We start from the raw sequence: 20621 nt of genomic DNA on the forward strand, positions 1-20621 counted from the left end.
TGCGGGTAGGAATCCATCCAGAGTCCTCCTGGCGTGGGAGTGGAGGGCTTGGAAGGCGGGAGAGGAATGGACAGAGGTCAAGGTGGATCCGGGAGGAGAAGGGAGAAAGGGGAGAGCCAGAGAGCCGAGCCAGGGCGATTAGGTGGGAGGTGGACAGACTGTGGCCAGGGCCGCTGGGGGACAGGGCCTGGGGCGGGAGGCTTAGGCACAGGGCTTCAGAGGGAGTGAAGCCAGGAAGAAAGAGCCAAAACCAAGACTGGGGACTGGTGGGGAGAAGGGGAGCCAGAAGGCTGAGGGAGGGGAAGTGGGGAGGTTTGGAGCCCTGAGACTGTGGGTGGCAACCAGGTGAGGAGTATGGGGTCGGGTAGAGGATGACTCAGGAGCTGACTGCATGGACCCAAGGGTCTTGTCGGGGGAGGTGGATCGACGGGGAGAGCCTGGGCGAAGTAGCTGCAAGAAGCTGAGGCCAGGCGTCCAGGGAAGGGGACAGCCTGAGAGACAGGGCTTGGGGACGGAGGCTGGGGGCTGGAGCCGGACTGAGTGGGGCTGGGAGGAAGAAGGAGCCTGGGCAAGAGCCGGGACCGAGGGGGTGGCCAGAGACCGGGGCATGGGTGGGGACGCTGTGCTGTCAGCCCTCTCCATTTCACCCACCCACCCCCTGCGGCCCACCCCCCAGCCGTCCGCCTGTCCCTTGGCCCCACCTGCCCGGCGCCGCGATGACCGTCACCTATACTGCCCGAGTGGCGAACGCCCGCTTTGGTGGCTTCTCACAGCTGTTGCTGCTGTGGCGCGGGAGCATCTACAAGCTCCTGTGGCGCGAGCTGCTGTGCTTCCTCGGGTTCTACATGGCGCTGAGCGCCACCTACCGGTGAGGCTGCCCCGGGCGGGATGCGGGGTGCTGGGGTTCCCGCGGAGGGGAGCGGCTGGGAGAGGGGAGCGGGGACGCGGATCTCGCTTGTGACCGCGTGATCCCTACTCCACAGCTTCGTGCTGACCGAAGAGCAGAAGCGCTACTTCGAGAAGCTTGTCATTTACTGCGACCAGTACGCCAGCCTCATCCCCGTCTCCTTCGTTCTCGGTACGGTCGAGCCCCTGAGTCTCACTTCTCGTGTCCCTGAGAAATCCATTGTCCATTCCCGCCCCTCTGAGACTCAGCCCTCAAATCCAACCCCTACAGGCCCCTCCTGCCCCCGCCCAGATTCAGAAATCTGAATCTACACCATGAAGAGGCCAGGTGTGGCCCAGCACTCCAAGACCTCAGATGTCACCTGGTCATCAAGACCCCTGAGGTCTCCCTGATAGCTCTATCTCACCCATAAATTTATTCCTAGTCACCTCAGGGATTCTCACCTGTGTCTGCATGTGATTACTAGTGTCCCCCACCACATGCTGAGCCCCAGGGGCATGCACTAGGGACCCCATATGACTCCATACTGAGGCATTTCTCTGCCAAGTCCTGGGACCCAGACCCCAAGGACCTCATGTGACCCCAGCCTCCCTCCCACCTCATGAATGGGGTGACCAGCCTATCCAACGCTCCCTGATGGAGACCCTGTGCCCAAACCCTTTAGTGGTTCCTGGCTTAGGGGTCTTGTGTGGCTTTTGTGACAAGCCTGCCCAGGTGCTCCTGATGTAACCTCCACAAACCAGGTGCCCCCTCCTCAAGGACTAGGATGACAACCTGCCCATGTGTCCTTAACATAGGCCCTGTGGCTCCATCCCCATACTGTGATCCCAATCCCCCATCCCAGGTGACTCCCAAGCAGCCAGAGTGACTCAACCTGCTTCAACCTTTCTGACCTCAGGGCTGGATCCTCAAGCTCCCAGCCCAGAGGCCCCGCGTGGTCAGGGTGACCAGCCTGCTCGGGTACCTCTGACGGAGACCCTATGTTGCCCCTCCTCCCACGACCTGGGCCCTCAAACCCCAGGCCTTGGTGTCCCCGCTGATCCCCTATTCCCGGCTCGCCTTCAGGGTTCTACGTGACGCTGGTGGTGCACCGCTGGTGGAACCAGTACCTATGCATGCCGCTGCCCGACGCGCTCATGTGCGTGGTGGCGGGCACGGTGCACGGGCGCGATGAGCGCGGCCGTCTCTATCGGCGCACACTCATGCGCTACGCCGGGCTCTCGGCAGTGCTTATCCTGCGCTCGGTCAGTACCGCGGTCTTCAAGCGCTTCCCCACCATAGACCACGTAGTGGAGGCGGGTGAGTCCCCGGCCTCGGGCGGAGCAGGGGCGGGCCAAGGACGGAGGGCGGAGCGAGTAACCTCTGACCTCGTCCCTCTAGGGTTTATGACCCGCGAGGAACGCAAGAAGTTCGAAAACCTGAATTCGTCCTACAACAAGTACTGGGTGCCCTGCGTCTGGTTCTCCAACCTGGCGGCGCAGGCGCGGCGCGAAGGCCGCATCCGTGACAACAGTGCCCTTAAGCTGCTGCTTGAGGTGGGCCCACCAGGAGGTCATTCATAGAGAATATCGGGAATATTATATCCCTGGAGTTGCGTCAATAGCGGGCCACGAGGCAAATCCCAGCACCCCTACCTGGTGTCCCCCAGGTGCCCATTATCACCATGGGACAGATTCCAACACCTTAAAGGGCAGCCCCTAGGTACACAGTGCTGTCACCCCAGGTGTACACTCACCACCAAATACCTTCCCTGGAACCCCCAGAAGCTCAATCCCACCTCCCACCAGGTGACCACCCACCTCCATCCCAGGTACCCACAATCTTCATGTGTTCAGGCCCCCTCATGACCGGTATCCGCCCCGCAGGAGCTGAATGTGTTTCGGGGCAAGTGTGGGATGCTCTTCCACTACGACTGGATTAGCGTACCCCTCGTCTACACCCAGGTAACCCCGACATGCCTCTGTTTATATTTGGTGTCAGAGATCCTGATGCACCGGTCTCAAGGGGAAACTGAGGGCCAGCTAAGACCCCATCACAGGCCAGGTGCAGTGGGTCACGCCTGTAATCCCAGCACTTTGGGAGGTCCACGCGGGAGGGTTGCTTGAAGCTAGGAATTCAAGACCAGCCTTGGCAATATAGCGAGAAATCATCTCTACAACAAATAAGAAAAATTAACCAGGCGTGGTGGCGAGGACCTGTGGTCCAGGTACTGGGACGAGTTAGGTGGGAGGATCGGTTGAGCTCAGGAGTTCCAGGCTGCCCTGAGCTATGGTCGTCCCACTGCACTCCAGCCTGGACGACAGAGCTAGACCTTGTCTCAAAAAAAAAAAAAGAGAGAGAGAGTGAGGAGAGACCCCATCTCAATGATGCCCAATCCTGGCCCGGCTCTCTCAACGCCCCCCTGAGGCCTAGAGAAAATCTTGACCTGCAGGCCTGCCCTGCCCTGGTCCCAGGTGGTGACCATCGCAGTGTACAGCTACTTCCTGGCTTGCCTCATCGGCCGCCAGTTCCTGGACCCGGCGCAGGGCTACAAAGACCACAACCTGGACCTGTGCGTGCCCATCTTTACCCTCTTGCAGTTCTTCTTCTACGCTGGCTGGCTCAAGGTGGGTGGGGTCTCCGAGGCGGGGTTCCAGGGCTGGGGCAGACAGGGGTCCTCAAGTTTCCCCTGAACTCCCCCCTCTCCACTCAGGTAGCTGAGCAGCTCATCAACCCCTTCGGAGAGGACGACGACGACTTTGAGACCAACTTTCTGATCGACCGCAACTTCCAGGTGAGACTCCGTGTGGCGACAATCCCGGAGCGCCCGAAGCGGTCGTGGCCCCAACCCCTGCCAAGACTTGCCCAGGCCTCGCCCCAGCCATCCGTCACTCTTTGGTCCTCACGCACCTCAAGGGGTCCATCCCGCGGTCCTGGCGTGCTGCCCAGCCCCCACCCCGCCCTGCGCCTCTGTACCCGCAGGTGTCGATGCTGGCGGTGGACGAGATGTACGACGACCTGGCCATGCTGGAGAAGGATCTGTACTGGGACGCCGCCGAGGCTCGCGCCCCCTACACGGCGGCCACCGCCTTTCTGCTGCAGCAACCCTCTTTCCAGGGCTCCACCTTCGACATCACGTGAGCCAGCGGGCCGGACCAGGGGTGGGGGGCCTTAGGGCTTGGAGAGCGTGTCTTATTGAAAGGGGCTAAATTCTAGAGATTGGGATGAGAGATAAAGTCCCTAAGGATTGTGAGGAGGGCAGAGGGTGAGCTAGAGTCAGGGGGCGGGGCCAAGGTCTGAGACTGGGCCACTAATTGGAGACAGAGCTAAGGGGTAAGGTCGGAGAGGACTCGAAGGGTCAGAGGTGGTACCCAAGGAGCCCGGGCGGAGCCACAACTGAGACTTTGAGGTCGAAGTTTGAGCAGAGCCAGAGAATGAGACCAGGCTGTGGGTGGAGGGGACAAGGTCTCTGGGGATAAGTGAGACAAAGGGGTGGGCGGATCCAGGAAGACGGACATGCCTTGGACCCTGTTCAATCAACGAGAGGACCGAGGCCAAAGCGCTCACCCACTGTCGGTCCTGCAGGCTGCCCAAAGAGGACATGCAATTCCAGAGAATGGAGGGCTTGGATGGGCCTCTGGGTGACGCGCAGGGCGACTTCCTGCAGCGCCTCCTGCCGGCGGGCACGGGCATGGTCGGAGCAGGCCTGCTGGGCCGGCGCCTCTCGCTGCTGCGCCGCAAGAACAGCTGCGTGTCCGAGGCGTCCACCGCCGCTAGCTGCGCGTGCGCGGGCGCCCCCGACGGCACGGCCCCAGAGTGCAGCTGCGGAGACCCGCTGATCGACCCCGGCCTGCGAGAACCTGAGCCTGAGCCCCCGCCTCCCGCGGGTCCGGAGCCACTTGCTCCACTCCCCGGGCCCGCCGCTGACCCCTTCACCACCGTGTCCATGCCTGCGCCCCGGGGGCCCGCGCCACCCTGGCTGCCCAGCCCTATTGGTGAGGAGGAGGAGAATCTGGCCTGAGATGTTCAGGCCCAGGATCCACAAGGACACAGTGCCAAGGCCCCGCACGCGTAGCACACAGACAGAGGTCTGGATCTGCGTGAGCCTCGTGTGCCTGCCTAAAATCCACCTGCCCACTTTAGACCAGCTCCCGCTACCCCCGTGAGTCTGGCGCTGTGCTAAGGGCAGGGGATTCTTCAGCCTCTTTGAACAGCCTGTCCTTGCCACCAGCTCTATTTCCCACGCACTACGGCCTGCAAGGCTTCTATGGGTGCCTCTTGCCTCTATTGTTTCCTGCAAATGGAGATGTGATTCCTGCAAACCTCAGGGAGTGGTTGTGAGCATGAAATGAAAGGATGGCTTTAAAGCATCTGGTATACAGTAGGTGCTCAATAAATTGTTAGTGGTTTTTACTTAAACGTTGTTAGCATGACTTCTCCCGCCAGTCATTACGCTAAGATTCTTCCTTTAAAAAAAAAAAAAAAAAGACAGGGTCTTGTGCTCTGTCACCCAGGCTGGATTACAGTGGCCCTATCATAGTGATCGTAGCTATTGCAGTTGTGAACTCCTGGCCTCAAGAGATCCTCCTGTCTCCCCAAGTGCAGGGATTACAGGAGTGAGCCACCAGACACGCCCTCCTTCTTCCAGATTCCTGAACTCTGCTTTCTGAAATATCCATATCAACGTCCCTAGCTTTACACATTAATGAATGAACTACCCACTGTCCCAGAACCACAGCTTCCTCTTGCCCCAAGCCTTGGCATTCTCAAATATCCCCTCAGGGCTCCAGGTCTTAATTTAAATATATGATGATAACTCCTGAATATAGAAGTCCAATTAGAATTCCTACCCTGACTCCAGGTTCACAGAGCCAACTGCCTCCTCCACCAACAGAGATCTTCCCAGCACTTCGAACATAGCACACGTGAAAACCAGCTCCCAGTCGGCTCCCTACCTGCCCCGCCCTGTGTCGGTTAGCTTTGTTGTTCCAGGCGATGAGGCCGAAACCTTGGAGTTATGTGAACATCTCTTTCCCTCACCAGCCTACACATGAACCCGGCAGCAAGTCCTGTCAGTTTGGATCATTCTGGAACAAATTGTATCCAGAATGCAACCTGGCCAGAGCCCCTCCTATCACCCACCTACCCACCTGGACCAGCTACCTCTGCCCTGGTCTTCCACCTGGGGCTGTGACCTCCCCTAGTTTGCTCCTCCCACAGTGTCCAGAGAGCACTGATGAACACCTGAGTCAAGTCAAGTCTCTCCTTTGCTGAAATCCTGCATAGCTCCTACTTCACTTTCAATAAAAACTATAGTACCCCGTGCAGCCCACAAGGCCCTGAACAATCTCCCTGCCCTCATCTTCTCCCACTCTCTCATTCACTCTACTCCAGCCACTCTGGCCTCCTCACTATCCCTCTAACCCACCAAGCAAGGTCTCAGCTCAGGGCCTTTGCACATGCCGTTCCTCTGCCTGGATCACTTTGCTCCAGATACATACATGGCTCCTCCCCCATCTCCTTCCAGTCTCAGCTTAAATGATGTCACTTCCTTGGTAAGGCCTCCTTGCCTTGCCATTTATTCTAAATTGCCACCTCCCAAATCCACCACCTGTACTCACATCACTGTGGCCTGCTTTATTTTTCTTTGTGGCACTTCATCTCACATCGAACTTCTATTTTATCTCTTTTGTTTTTTCTCTGCCTCCCCTAGTGGGAAATGTCAGCTTCACGAAGGCAGGCAATTTTGTCTGATGCTTCTTCAAAAACCACAACACACATACATGCAAACGTGATTCTTTTTTTTTTTTTTTGAGACAGAGTCTCACTTTGTTGCCCAGGCTAGCATGAGTGCCATGGCATCAGCCTAGCTCACAGCAACCTCAAATTTCTAGGCTCAAGTGATCCTCCTGCCTCAGCCTCCTGAGTAGCTGGGACTACAGGCATGCGCCACCATGCCCGGCTAATTTTTTATATATATATATTTTTTCAGTTGTCCAGCTAATTTCTTTGTATTTTTTTAGTAGAGACAGGGTCTTGCTCTTGCTCAGGCTGGTCTCGAACTCCTGACCTCAAGTGATCCTCCCACCTCGGCCTCCCAAAGTGCTAGGATTACAGGCATGAGCCACCTCACCTGGCCACAAACGTGATTCTTACCTCTCACTGGGTGCTATCAGTCACTCACACTTTAGTAAGAACACAAGCCAGGTTTTTCTTCCAAGCAATGGTCTGAGCCCCTGGCCCACTTTCTTTTCCTCACCTTGGTGCCCAGAATCCAGCCAGGGCAGATTGAAAGTCTTTATTCTTCTTCTCAAATATAAAATCAGACTCTACCCAGGTAGCACATTAACTCCAGGGAGAAAATCAAGGATAAAAATCACATTGCTAAAAAGGACAGGCCTGTACCTGCCACCTGCCCTCCCCAACTCCCCAGTCTGGGAGAGCACAGGGCAGAGGTCATGACCTCAAGGCTCTTGAGCAGCTGGCTGAGCCCTGATTCTAGATGTCATGTGACTTGGAAGACTCCAGGGTGGATGAAGCCCTGGCTGGTGGGTGAAGGCAGAAGGATCGTGAGATGTGTCAGTGCTTATCAATGGGGCGAAGGTTCAGAGATGCCAGGCGTCCCAGGGGTCCACGGCGAGCATTGGTGGCCAGCCGCTGCTGTGCCAGGAATGACTGGGCATGGGCAGGTGTCCGCTCTTCCCCAGCTTGCTGTTGTAAGGCCATGCCCTGAAGGGAGGAGGTGTGGTTGGGGTCAGGTGAGCACATGGGACCTCCTAATATTTGACCCATGGCAATGGCACACTCACCATATTATACCAGGCACTAATGAGCAGCCTTTCTTCCTGTTCCCGCTGACTTCGACTTTTCTCAAAGTCCATCTGCCAAGGAGGCAAGCGTCAGGGACCTGAATATGCTGGGGGCAGTGCAAAGGGACAAGGACACCCACCTCCAGGTGCCGGATGCGGACGTCTCGCTCCCGGAGCTGTGTCCTCAGGGATTGGAGTTCCAGGGGTGGCCCCTTGGGTGGCAGCTGCTTGGGTTCCAGGGTCTGTATGACCTATGGGTTGGGGAAGTCACAGCCAGGTGATTTTGGCCTCCAAGACCCCTTGAACACACTGGGGTGCATTAAATGTGACAGCCTGTAGCAGTGGGGAAGCTTGCAGACATCTGTGCCATGGTGGAGTATGACAGGGGCAGTGTGTGTGTGGGGGGCAGAGACATGCAAACTGGCAGGAGGTGTGAATTAATGGGGGGCACAGGGAGGCATGAGCCTTGGCAGGAGGCCTACGGGAATACCCAGTGTCCTCACCATGCGTGCCTTGTCCACGTAGTGGCGATACCGCTCCTCCATGGCCTGCAAGTCTGCGTCCTTCTTCTGCAGGCTGTGCTGCAGCTCCTCGATCCGCCGGGCTGCTAGGGGAACAGGTGGCCCCTAAGCTCCACACCACCAAGCTCTGGGCTCACCCTGCCCTCTGGCCACTGGGTCCTACTTACTGCTGCCATCAGTGGGTGGCTCCAGCTCTTCAATGTACTCGCGTTTCCGCTGCAGCTCCAGATCCGCCTCATGCAGCTTCTGCCTGTGGGCAGGGGATGGTGGCATTGGGCTGACCTCCAGGCTGGCTTCTCTTTCATCTCAGTGTGGCTGCAGTCCCCCCACCCTGCCAGCTAAAAGTGCTCCTGCATAGCTACAGAGACCCCTCTGCCTGTTCCTCATGCCTGGGGCCTGTGTGTCCTGGTCAAATCACCTCTTCAGCCATTGCAGCCACAACCATCCACTCCCTGAGCCAGGTGGCCCCTGGACCAGCCCCTCTCTGTCCACTTCTCCCCATCCCACAGCCCCCAAGCAGGTCCAGCCACCATCATCCTTGGACAGCCTCTTATACTCTCAACCTCTCAGTTCCATTCTCCACCTAGATACCAGGAATCTTTCTAGAATGCAAAATCTCTTATAACAAAAAGAAATGCAACTAAAACTTTACAATTCTCTATCTGTGGTAAAACGCCCAAGGTTGGACAACACTCCCTAGATGAAACTACTGTGCACTGCATGTGGAACATGGTGTAATATCTAATAGTGAACTTATACCATTAGCTATGTCTACAAAAATGACAAAGGCACGTGTACTTTTAGCCACCAATTCCACTTTTATGATAGATTTGAATGCAAACAAAATAATGCATGTACAAGGTTATGCTTTGTTGCATTGTTTGAAATTGTAAAAACCTAGAAAGGATGAGTTAAATACATTATGATATCCAGTAACAAAATGCTATAGACCAGCCCTTCTTTTTTCTTTTTTTTAGACAGAGTCTCGCTCTGTCACCCCAGGTAGAAGGCAGTGGCATTATCATAGCTCACTGCAACCTTAAACTCCTGGGCTCAAGTGATCCTTCTGCCTCAGCCTCCTGAGTAGCTGGGATTACAGGTGCATGCCAGCCACAATGCCCACCTAATTTGTCTATTTTTTGTAGAAAGGGGGTCTCCCTCTTGCTCAAGCTGGTCTTGAACTCCTGAACTTAAACAATCCTCACGCCTCGGCCTCCCAGAGTGCTAGGATTACAGGCATGAGCCACCATGCCCAGCTGGCCAGCCCTTCTTGACCTGAATTCCGCCAAAGAATCATACCCTAATACTCCCAGGCATCCGTCCTCTGTAAGAAAATACAATTGGCCCTCTGTGTGGGTATCCGTGACTTCTACATTTGTGGATTTAACCCAACTAGGATGGAAAATATTGGGAACTGAACATGTACCAACTTTTTTTCCTTGTCATTATTCCCCAAACAATATGGTATAACAACTTTTTACATAGCATTTACATTGTATTAGGCAATACAAGTAATCAAGAGATGATTTGAAATATACAGGAGGACGTGCATATGGTATATGCAAATACTATGCCACTTTATATAAGGGATTTGATCATCTGAGGATTCTGGTATCCAAGGGAGTACTGGAACCAATCTCCCATGGATATCGATGGACAACCGTAATTTCTCCTGCACTGTGAGTCAGCGCTCTGTCCTTGGCAGATGTGAGAAAATAGTCACATGAATCATTTTTTGCAGGGCCTAATTTACCTATGAAACCCCAGTTGATAAAGGCTACTGTACTTATAAAAAATATTAATAATAAGGACTCTCTCATGCGTTTGGAGAAATTTTCCAGTCGTCTTGTTAAGTAGGACAAGCAAAGTGCATGCTAGCACATATTATATGCTACCTTTTGTGTAAATGAAGAATGAGAATAAAAATCTATATTAATATTTCTCAAGGCTGGGCACGGTGGCTCACGCCTGTAATCCTAGCACTCTGAGAGGCCGAGGCAGGTGGATCGCTCGAGGTCAGGAGTTTGAGACCAGCCTGAGTGAGAGCGAGACCCTGTCTCTACTAAAAATAGAAAGAAATTATCTGGCCAACTAAAAATATATATAGAAAAAATTAGCCGGGCATGGTGGCGCATGCCTGTAGTCCCAGCTACTCGGGAGGCTGAGGCAGTAGGATCGCTTAAGCCCAGGAGTTTGAGGTTGCTGTGAGCTAGGCTGATGCCACGGCACTCACTCTAGCCGGGCAACAGAGCGAGACTCTGTCTCAAAAAAAAAAAAAAAAATTCTCGAATTTGTTTTAAAAACTCTGGAAGATTTCCATAATAAACTAATAGGAATGGAGATGGAGTGGAAACTGAGTCAACGGGGGCCCACTGGGAGGTATGCCTTTTCCCCCTGCCCCCCAATCTGGGAGAGCAAAGCTGTATAAATCTGATTATGATTTTTGTTTGTTCGTTTGTTTTAATGAGACTCGGGGTTTCACCATGTTGCCCAGGCTGGTCTGGAACTCCTGGACTCAAGTGATCCTACCACCTCAGCCTTCTCAGTAGCTGGGACTGTGGGCATTCGTGTGCCCAGCTGTTTTAGGTTTTGAACCATAAATGCGATAGCTTTTTTTTTTTTTTTTTTGAGACAGAGTCTTACTCTGTTGTCCAGGCTAGAGTGCCGTGGTGTCAGCCCAGCTCACAGCAACCTCAAACTCCCGGACTCAAGCAATCCTCCTACCTCAGCCTCCCGAGTAGCTGGGACTACAGGCATGTGCCACCATGCCCAGCTAATTTTTTCTATATATATCTTTAGCTGTCCAAATCATTTCTTTCTATTTTTTAGTAGAGACGGGGTCTCGCTCTTGCTCAGGCTGGTCTCGAACTCCTGACCTCGAGTCATCCTCCCCCCTCGGCCTCCCAGAGTGCTAGGATTACAGGCGTGAGCCACTGTGCCCAGCAGCGATAGCTGTTTAAAAATAGTTTCTGGCCAGGCGCAGTGGCTCATGCCTGTAATCCCAGCACTTTGGGAGGCTGATGCAGGAGGATCACTTGAGGCCAGGAGTTCAAGACTAGCCTTGGCAACATAACAAGACCCTATCTCTACAAAAACATTTTTAGAAATTAGCCAGGTGTGGTGGCATGGGTCTATAGTCCCATGTAGTCCCAGCTACTCGGTAGGCTGAGGTGGGAGGATAGCTTGAGCCCAGGAGTTTGAGGTTGCAGTGAACTATGATCATGCTACTGTGCATGGACAAGAGGTAGACCCTGTCTCTAAAAAGAAAAATTGTTTTATAAAAACGTAAGAGGGCGACTGTCATTTTATCATACTACCTTCCTGAAAGTCTCTCCGTGGCTCCCCATTGTTCCCCGCCCCCAAGGGTACATACTCCTTCACTTGGCCTATAAAACCCCACTTGACCTGGGTCCTCAGTCTGTACTTCAGCTGACCCTGTGCTCACTAACCAACTCCCCCACTAGGATGCCCTCTCTTTGCTACTCACAGGTGTTCCTCCAGCTTCCGCTTTAGCAGGATGGGCTGGGGGAGAGAGGAGACACAGATGAGGCAGGGCAGCTCCAGAGGTCTGAACCCCTTCCCAGGGTGACAGTAGGGGGCGCCATGGTACTTACAATGGCCTGTATGGGGCATCGGGCAGCAGGGGGGAGAGAGAGGAGGATTACTGGGGGGCGCGAGAGAGGGCAAGGCAGGGAGGATATGGGCACTCACGTCCTCAGTCTTGCCCCCCTGCTCCTGCAGGGCTTTCTGCAGGTCCTCCACCTGAGCCCGCAGCTCCGACAGCTGCTGCTGGTTCAGCCTGCGTGGGTGGGGGGGGGGGCGTTAAGTGCTTGCGTCAGCCCCAGGCCCCCTGCGCGCACGCAGGACCCCCTCCGGCGCTCACCGGTGCTGTGTCTCCAGCCCGTGGCGCGCGCGGTTGGCCTCCTCCAGGTGGCGCTGCAGCTCCTCCTGCCGCTCCCGGTCGGCCGCCTCCTGCCGGCACAGCCGCTTGTTCTCCAGCTCCAACCGCAGGAGCGTCTCCCTGCAGACCAGGGAGGAGTGAGCGGGCCTGGGGACTGGTCACCCGACAGGCCAGCTTGGGGTCCCGGGTGGCTCGGCAGGGGAACCGACGAGGGGAGCTTGGAGCGGGACAGAGCCCTGGGGAAGAGCCCAGCCAGACCATGGGGCAGCGCTGAGGACCTAGGAGCGGATCAGCCTTCCAGGCTGGCCAAAGTGGGCGGAGCTCTAAGCTGGGCCATGCAGGCACGGGGTTACAGGGGAGGATTAGAACACGCGGGATAGGGCTGCAGGAACGAGAGAAGCAGGAATGGGAAGAGCTGGGGTGGGAGAGTTAATCCCGGCAGGGCACAGGGGATTGAATTTAGCGGGGGCTACACTGAGGACAAGGCTGGACCCTGCCCCCCCCCCCCCCCGCCCCAGAGCAAAATGGGCGGGGCTAGGGCGTAGGATATTTTTTTTTTTTCACAGGGAGTGGAGCCCGTGGGTTGGACCTAATTTGTGTACTGAGGATGGATCCTACCCCACCTGGTAGGGCTAGGGCTCCAGGCAGGTAAGAGCCAAGTTAGGAGTGGGCAGGCCTACGAGCCAGGCTAGGACCTGGAGCTAAGACCAAGTGATCTGGGGTAGTGACCCTGGGAACACCGGAGCGCGGCTGAAGGCCTTGGCAGGCCTGGCTAGGGCCAGAGCTTTGAGTGACCCCACAATACCTGAGTTCTGCAGGCAGAATCTCTGCTGCTAAGTTCTCCACGGCAGGTGAGGTGGGATCAAGCGAGGGGTCTGAAGAACGTGAGAAAAGTCTTCAGGTCTCTGTGCACCCCTGTCCCCGTCCCTGGTCCACTTTCAAAGGATCATCTTTGGAGGCTCAAGTTCATCCAAAATCCTGGCTTGACACTAGCTCCACCCTAAGCTTGACAGGGAACTGCGTGGCCAGGGTTTGCTTTTGCCCCACCCAGAGCCCCTGCCTTCTCTCTGATCTTGTCATCTCTTTCTGGCCTAGCTCTGCCCGCAGGCTAGACAAGCCCTGGGACACAGCATATTCTGCCTGCCCGAACAGCACCCCTGGCCAGGTAAGGCCCCGGGCCACCCCTCCCTCAGGCCCTGGGATGGGGCTCCAGCTCACCAGCCTGAGTCAATCCTCGCGGCTGCAGCTGGGCACAGCGCAGCTCCTCATTGGCCTCCCGCAAGGAGTCCCGTTCCGCCAACAGCCGCTGCAGGAACAGAGTCCAAGATGCCACAAGGGAAATGGGCTACCCCTAGGATAGGCAGGGCGGGCTTGGGCTGTGGGACCTCAGCCTCACCTCCTTCTCCTTTGCCACTGACTCATACTTTTCCTCCAGATTTCGACACTCAAACAGCCATTTCTCGGCCTTCATGGCCTCGTCTTGCCGCTGGCCCTGTAGTTCCTGCACCTGAACAAAAGGGAGGGTTGGAAAAAGGGGCAGGGACTGAGTACAGACCATAATTTCTCAATTTTACAATGGTTCTTTCTGCTGTGTATGTTAACCATGAGAACCCACACAACCATTCTGTTTTTCGCTTTTAATAAATTATAATCTCCAATCAATTACATAAGATATTCAGTACTTTATTATAAAGTAGGCTTTATGTTAGATGATTTTACCCATCTGTAGGCTAAGGGAAGTGTTCTGAGCACATTTAAGGTAATCTAAGCTAAGCCATGATGTTCAGGTTAGGTGTATTAAATGCATTTTTTTTGAGACAGAGTCTTGCTCTGTCGCCCTGGGTAGAGTGCAGTGGTGTCGTCACAGCTCACTGCAACCTCAAACTCCTGGGCTGAAGGGATTCTCCTGCCTCAGCCTCCTGAGTAGCTGGGACCATAGGTGTGCACCAAGATGCCAGGCTAATTTTTCTATTTTTGGTAGAGACGAGGTCTCGCTCTTGCTCAGGCTGGTTGGTCTCAAAAGCCTGAGCTTAGTCAATCCCGCCCCACCCCCACCCCGGCCTCCTAAAGTACTGGGATTACAGGCGTGAGCCACCTCGCCTGGCCTTAAATGCATTTTCGACATGATTTTTTCAACTTACAATGGGTTTATCCGGAACTAACCCCATGTAAGTCGAGGAGCATCTGTACAAGGTGAAGGAGTGGGGCTGGAGGGACTAGCTTCAAAGAACTTGGAGGGTCGCAGCTTAAGGGCAGGGAAGCATTGGGTTTACAAACCCAGGAGGGATGAGCGCCTGTAGTCCCAGCTACTCGGGAGGCTGAGGCAAGAAGATTGCTTGAGCCCAGAAGTTTGAGGTTGCAGTGAGCTATGATGATGCCACTGCACTCTAGCCCAGGCAACAAAACCAGACTCTATCTTTAAAAAAAAAACCAAACAGCCTGGATGGAGGGACTAGGCCCAGAGGACGTGGCCTATATATGAGGGAGGGAGGGGCTCAGAGCAGCGTGGAGGGCGAGACAAAGTGAGGGCGGGCGCCCTGTGAGGGGTGGGGCCCCTACCCTAGTCCCGCCCCCGCCCCGCCCCGGCACCTGCCGCCGCTGCGCCTCTAGCTGAGCACGGAGGGAGCCAGCCCTGCGCAGCTCGTCCTCCAGCTGCCGCGTGCGCTCGGCGTGGTTGGCGTTTCGCTCCTCCAGCTGCCGCACCTGCCGCCGTAGCTCCCTCAGTTCGCCTAGGCGGCGCTGGCAACTGGTCAGAGTGGCCTCCAGCTGCCCAGCGCGCTCTGAGGACTGCCTAGGGGATGGACAGGGAGGGGAGTGGGCTGGGGTCTGTGGTCAGGGGTCTGCTGGGATTCGAGGCTATTGGGGCAGAGGTGGGTGTCAGCCTGGGGCGTTTCGGTTCATGGATCAGGGATCAGCCCGGACCTGGTGCTGCTGGGGGTCGTTAGGGTCTAGTGGTTAGTCTAGGGTTATAATCAGGGATCCTCTGGGTGGACTGTGGGGACACGGAAGGTCTGTGCGGTTACAGGGGAGTGATGGGGGCCCAGAGGGGACTGAGCATTCCCCAAGGACATCTTGTGCTGTGCTGTGCTGTGTGACAAGAGCACTCTGGGGTCCTTGGAAGTGCAGTGGGGGAAGGTGGGGTCCACTTGGTATTTTAGCATTACAGGATCACAGCAGAGCCTTGGAGTTACAGAAGGCACAGTGGAGTCACAAGGGACTGCAAGGTAATTGCATTGTGGAGTCCTGGAGGGTATCGTGGGATCCAGGGGCATTATGGCACCCGAAATGGTGCAGTGGAGTCTGGTGGGGCCACAGAGATGCTGTGGGGTCTGTGAAGCATAATGTGGGATGACAGGGACACTGTGGGGCTCAGGGGTACACGATGGGTCCAGAGGGTCTAGTGGGGTCCAGGGAATGTGGTGGGGCTCAGGATAGCGCAGTGAGGCCTGGAGAGTATGGTGGGGCTCAGGATGGATCTGTGAAGTCGAGAGGGGCATTGTGAGGGTTCACTAGGCATTTGGGGGTTACAGAGGTACTATGGCGTCAGAGGAGAACTTTGGCAATGCTGGGGGGTATGGTGAGCACCCAGGGAGCTGCCACTCACCGCAGCTCGTCCATCTCATCCTTCAGGGCCTGCGCCTCCTGGGCCAGGCTGGTCAGCGCCTGGTTCCGCTGCTGCAGCTCCGCGACCTCCCGCTCCAGCTCTGTGCAGCGCAGACGCTCGTCCTCCCGGCCACTCTCCAGCCTGAGAAGGGTGGGGTGGGGAAGGGGCATATGAAGAGGCTGCCCTTGCCCCAGTCCCCTGGCCTGCCAGGCCGTGTCTCCAGCTGGCCACACCTGAAGTTCTCCTCCTGCAACTGCTCTAGCTGGGACTGCAGCAGCAGAAGCTTCTTGGCAGTGAGACTGGTGGCGCCCTCGCCCTCTGGCCGGCCCACCTGCTCCCGCAGCATCACGTTCTCCTGGGCCAAGCTCTGCTTCTCCTCTGACAGGAGCACCAACTGTGGGCAGTGGAGGTGGATGAGCTGGGGGCTGGAAGGGGGGCTGCTATGCAGGCGACCCTGCCCCAGGAGCACCTGTGCACCCCCCATCCCACATCGGCCCCACCTGCCGCTCCAGGTCCAGACAGCGCTGCCGAAGCTCATCCCCCTCCTCAGCCTCCTCGCTTAGGAAATAGTACCTGCGGGACTGCGGAGGTGGAGAGGGCAGTGATGAGGAACTGAGGGGTCCAGAAGGACAGGAGTCGGGGGTGGGGAGGAGGCTGGGATCTCTAGGGGCAGAGAGGAAGTGGCTGAGGAACCCTCAGGATCTAAGAGAGGGCTGGGACCCCAGGGAACTGGGGAAAAGGCAACCTTCCCATAACCCTGGGGACCTGGCAAGGGAATTGGGTAACATCCTGAGGGCTGGGAGTGGTTTACAGGCTTAAAGATAAGCCCCTCCCCCTTAGGCAGCCCTAAGAATTAGTGATGGCGTTGGGACCTTTAACAAAGTTCCCCGCCCCTTACCTGGTTATCAAAGTTGCCATAAGTCTCTGGCGACAGGGAGTCGGAGGTGTCTTTTGTCATGAGCTGTAGGGTGGGTAGGGGCATTATGATGAGCTGGCTCTCTGAGGGTGGCCTTCAAGGCATCTGCCAACCAGCCTGTGAACCTCGCCAACCCCTTGTCCTCAAGGCCAGCTCTGCCCAATAACTCCATCCCTGAGGCTGCCCTCCTGCCTCCAGCACAGAGGGAAGCCAGGTCTTTTGACTCTGGAGCCTGCCAGATCGTGACTTGTGCTGCTCAGAACTGGCAGACAAGTGAGACAGAGATGTCTGGCCAACTAAGTCCAGGCAGAGTCCAGACCTTACCAGGGAAGGACCTATGCCCACTTGTCTCTGCCCTGAAGATGTCCCCTCCCCTGACTGATGCTCCTCAATTGTCACACTGGGCACCCCCACCCACCTCCTGGATGGCTTCCATCACCACATGCTGAACCGATTCCTCCAGTGTCATGATTCTCTGGATGTGCTCTAGAGATCAAGGCAGGGTAGGCTGAGACCCAGAGGTGGGTTGGGGAGGAAGGAGGGCTTCCTCAGGCCATCCCCAGGGACCCCCTGACCTCTCCCACATACCCTGCTTTTTCTCACAGCTGATGGCACAGCCCAGCACTAGCTGAAGCAGCTTGCCAAGCTCAGCAGGGTCTGAGAATTCTCCAATGAGGCTTACATCTGGGAGGTGCTGTTCTGACACAGGATGTGCCAGGACCTGAGGAGAAAGGGAGGGGAGGGTGTCGGGGGCTCACAGCCCCTCCCCGTTCTCCCAGCAACCCCCTAAATCCCTTTACAGTTACTCACATCTTGGGAGTATTCTACCAGACTGCGTAAGATCTTCTTCAAATTGTTAACCTAGGGAGAGGCGAAAAGCCATGGACAGGAGTCCCAAGGTCCCCACCTAGAATCTCATTCTCTGCTCCTCTCATCCTGTTTGGCCCTATTCTGTCTGAATGTGCCCTCCCCTAGGGGCAACCTGTCTGGCTGTCTGCCCTTTTTGTCCACCTGACCATCTTTGTCCACATGTCCCCAGAATCTAGTCATTCCTCACCACCTGCCTGCCACCGTTTGGCTCTATCCATGCATCCAGCTTCATCTCTCATCTGAATTACTGCACCAGCCCCCTCTAAGCTTTCATTTTTGCTGTCTACATGGCATTCCTCTCCAGGCAGACAGGGGGAGCGTTTTAAAGCCCCAGCCAGGTTGTATCTTTCCTGGGCTAAAGCCTTTCCTTGACTCTACCGCACTTAAAATAGAATCCACACTCCCAACGGGGCCTGCCAGGCCCCTGGTGACCTCATCTGCTACCATGCTTGCCCTCTTGCTCTCTCTCTTCTGTACTCCCTGCCATCCCTCAGCCCCACCAAGCTTATTCCCGACTCAGATCTTTTGCATTTGCTGTTCACTGTGCCTGGAACACCATTCCTCCAATTGCCACATGGAAATCATCCCATGTCCAGTAACCACCCACCCACTCCCTCGTCGCTGTCTCTCATGGCCCTATTTTTATTATCTTGGTAGAACTACTGGCATCAGAAGTTAATTTTTGTGGTTGTGTAAGTGTTGTCACTAGAATGATGGCTGTGTGAGGGCAGGTTTTGGTCTGTGTTACTGCTTGCTGAATGCCTATGCCTGACACACGGTGGGTGCTCAACAGATGAATGAAAGAACAAATAGTTGGCTGATCACCAGGCATCTGTCCCTCTTCCTGGCCAGGTCTGTCCATCACCCAGGACATGTGTCTAGCTGACCCTTCTCTGGTTATCTCTTCACCAGTCTGTCCCCTAGTCGTCAGTCCACCTGTCACCTTCAGCTTCCAGTTGGAACCTGGGTCGTCTGAGATGCCCTGGAGCCATGCCTCGTTGAACCAGGAGGGGTCTCTGGGGACGAGAAGGTGGGATGAGCTGGCTGTGGGACCCTTTTGGGACCCTCCCCCTCAGCCCCACTCACATCTGGTTCAGCACATAGGCTATGGCGAGGCCGCTGCTCAGGTCCTGGGGGCTGGCACAGGGGGGCGAAACATGGAACGTCTGCAACTGAGGGGTAAAGGAAGGGATAACAGGAGAGTCAAGGCCTGGGACCACCAAACCTCTTTCCTTTTGCAGACTTTTCTGGCCAGCATAATTGGGCAGGTGCTGGCCTGTTGCTCCACCACACCTGGTCTGCGAGGGAATGGCTTCTGCTCACCTGGGACCGGAGGGGGCGTGGCCTCCCTTCACCTCTGCCCCACAAGCCCCGCGCGACCAGGCCAGGGCTGTACCACGAGTCACCAGGTCCCCACAAGCACCACGTGACCGGACCAACTCACCTGTGCCCTCGCCCCACGTGAGCCAGCCACAAAGGGGCGTGGCTTCACCTGTTCTTTCCACGTAGACCTGCCACGTGACGGGGGCAGGTGCTCAGGCTAGAGTCCAATGGCCCAGCAGGCCAAAGACCCCCTTCACCTCCCAGCCCGAGGACGAAAAGGCGGACCGAACCGGGACCAGGGATCCTGGGCGAGAGGAGTGGGCGCGCACCTGTCCCCAGCCCCGCCCCCGACCTACCCAGGTGAGCAGAGACCCACATAGCTTGGCCTTGTCCACGCTCATGGCTCCCGATTGGATTCGACCCCGGCCACTGAGCCCCGGCGCCGCAGCAGCCTCCGGGTCCACCACCAGCGAGCGCCCGCAGCCCCGACCTCCCGCTCGGCCTAGAGCGCCGCCCCGCCCCCTAGGCTCAGGCCCCGCCCCGGGCACATGATCCCCCGCCGAGGCCCGCTCTTGTCTCCATCCCCGCCATCCTGGATCCGGGCAACGATCAGGCGCCCGCCCTGCCGCTAGGGGACAGTGTGGCCCAGCTTTGAGCATCGGGAGGGGGGCCCCGCCTCTCCTCCTCCCCTCGCTCTTTTGGGGGTCAGAAGGTCCTCATGATCCTAATTTTTTTCTTTTTTTTTGGAGACAGAGTCTCGCTCTTTTGCCCCGCTAGAGTGCCATGGCGTCAGCCTAGCTCACAGCAACCTCAAACTCCTGGGCTCAAGCAATCCTGCTGCCTCAGCCTCCCTAGTAGCTGGGGCTACAGGCATGCGCCACCATGCCCGGGTAATTTTTTCTATATATTTTTAGTTGTCCAGCTAATTTCTTTCTATTTTTTAGTAGAGACGGGGTCTCGCTCTTGCTCAGGCTGGTCTTGAACTCCTGAGCTCAAACGATCCACCTGCCTCGGCCTCACAGGCGTGAGCCCCCGCGCCGGCCCTCACGATCCTTCTGAGGCGGCGCTGCACCACCCTATTATACAGGCGCATTCACGTCCTTTCCCTACAGCTGGAAGAATTCCTTCTGTCTAACCACCTTATGGTCCGAGCCTTTACCTGTGCGGGGGAGGGGCGAGCCGCATTCCTTCCTATGGACTGGGAGAGGGTATCTTAAAGGGGTCTTCCTGGGCGTCCCGCCCTAGGGGTGGACGAGGGGACACAGGTGTGGTCCTAAGCTGAGGGTAGGAGGGGTCAGCTAGACACATATCCTAGGTGATGGACAGGACATGCCCAACCTGGATCCGTCTTCCAATGACCTTCCCCTGCGCCTTCTCCTCCCCAGGGGCGCGCCCGTCATCCCCCTGCCTCAGATCCCAGCACCAGACCGAAGCTACGCGTCGCCCGCAGCCCACCAGGGGGCGCGCAGACCGCAACAACGCTGCCTGCTGGGAAGAGAGTGCGCCCCCAAGACCCCCCTGGGGCGGTGGAGGAGGCGGTGCTCAAAGGAAAGCCGTAACAATTGTAATTAACGATAAAATCAGTCACCATGTATGGAGTGCTTACTGCATACAGCACCCGTGCTAAGCGATTTAAATAAATAGACTATTGAATCCTCCCCACGGCTCTAGGTGGCAAGTGCTGTTTTAATTCTCGGTTTTGCTGGTGAGGAAACACAGAGGCTCAGGGTGGACTAGGCTTTGAGGGGAGGAGTAAAGCCCAGGCCCGCGCCCTTTGACCCCAGGGTCTCT

The 20621-nt window shown here is 56.3% G+C and overlaps 2 protein-coding genes across 5 annotated transcripts; one reads left to right on the forward strand and one right to left on the reverse strand.

Annotated features, from left to right (window-relative positions):
* Nucleotides 1-716: 716 nt before the first annotated feature.
* On the forward strand, nucleotides 717-5301 carry BEST2 (bestrophin 2). Its single transcript, XM_045550129.1, has 9 exons — nucleotides 717-868; nucleotides 984-1078; nucleotides 1973-2206; nucleotides 2288-2442; nucleotides 2773-2850; nucleotides 3361-3513; nucleotides 3600-3680; nucleotides 3869-4023; nucleotides 4472-5301. The coding sequence occupies exons 1-9, from the start codon at nucleotides 717-719 to the stop codon at nucleotides 4905-4907; spliced, it is 1539 nt and encodes a 512-aa protein (XP_045406085.1). The 3' UTR covers nucleotides 4908-5301.
* Nucleotides 5302-7169: 1868 nt separating this feature from the next.
* Nucleotides 7170-19367, reverse strand: HOOK2 (hook microtubule tethering protein 2). 4 transcript variants are annotated; one of them, XM_045550143.1, is made up of 22 exons: nucleotides 19187-19367; nucleotides 18594-18679; nucleotides 18451-18523; nucleotides 17448-17498; nucleotides 17226-17358; nucleotides 17056-17123; nucleotides 16620-16682; nucleotides 16222-16302; nucleotides 15955-16115; nucleotides 15722-15862; nucleotides 14707-14908; nucleotides 13514-13624; nucleotides 13336-13423; nucleotides 12923-12992; nucleotides 12100-12237; nucleotides 11928-12015; nucleotides 11704-11738; nucleotides 8384-8466; nucleotides 8199-8302; nucleotides 7836-7946; nucleotides 7696-7767; nucleotides 7170-7615 (listed from the first exon to the last, which is right to left on the reverse strand). In XM_045550143.1, the coding sequence occupies exons 1-22, from the start codon at nucleotides 19229-19231 to the stop codon at nucleotides 7466-7468; spliced, it is 2154 nt and encodes a 717-aa protein (XP_045406099.1). In that variant the 5' UTR covers nucleotides 19232-19367; the 3' UTR covers nucleotides 7170-7465. The 4 variants fall into 4 exon arrangements, with proteins under 4 accessions (XP_045406099.1, XP_045406107.1, XP_045406126.1 ...); XM_045550151.1 differs by having other exon boundaries at nucleotides 8199-8299; nucleotides 19187-19346; XM_045550170.1 differs by lacking the exon at nucleotides 19187-19367 and having other exon boundaries at nucleotides 18333-18523; nucleotides 18594-18619.
* Between the last annotated feature and the right edge of the window lie 1254 nt (nucleotides 19368-20621).

This window comes from Lemur catta, chromosome 1 (genome assembly GCF_020740605.2).
Source record: "Lemur catta isolate mLemCat1 chromosome 1, mLemCat1.pri, whole genome shotgun sequence".
Taxonomy (NCBI): domain Eukaryota; kingdom Metazoa; phylum Chordata; class Mammalia; order Primates; family Lemuridae; genus Lemur; species Lemur catta.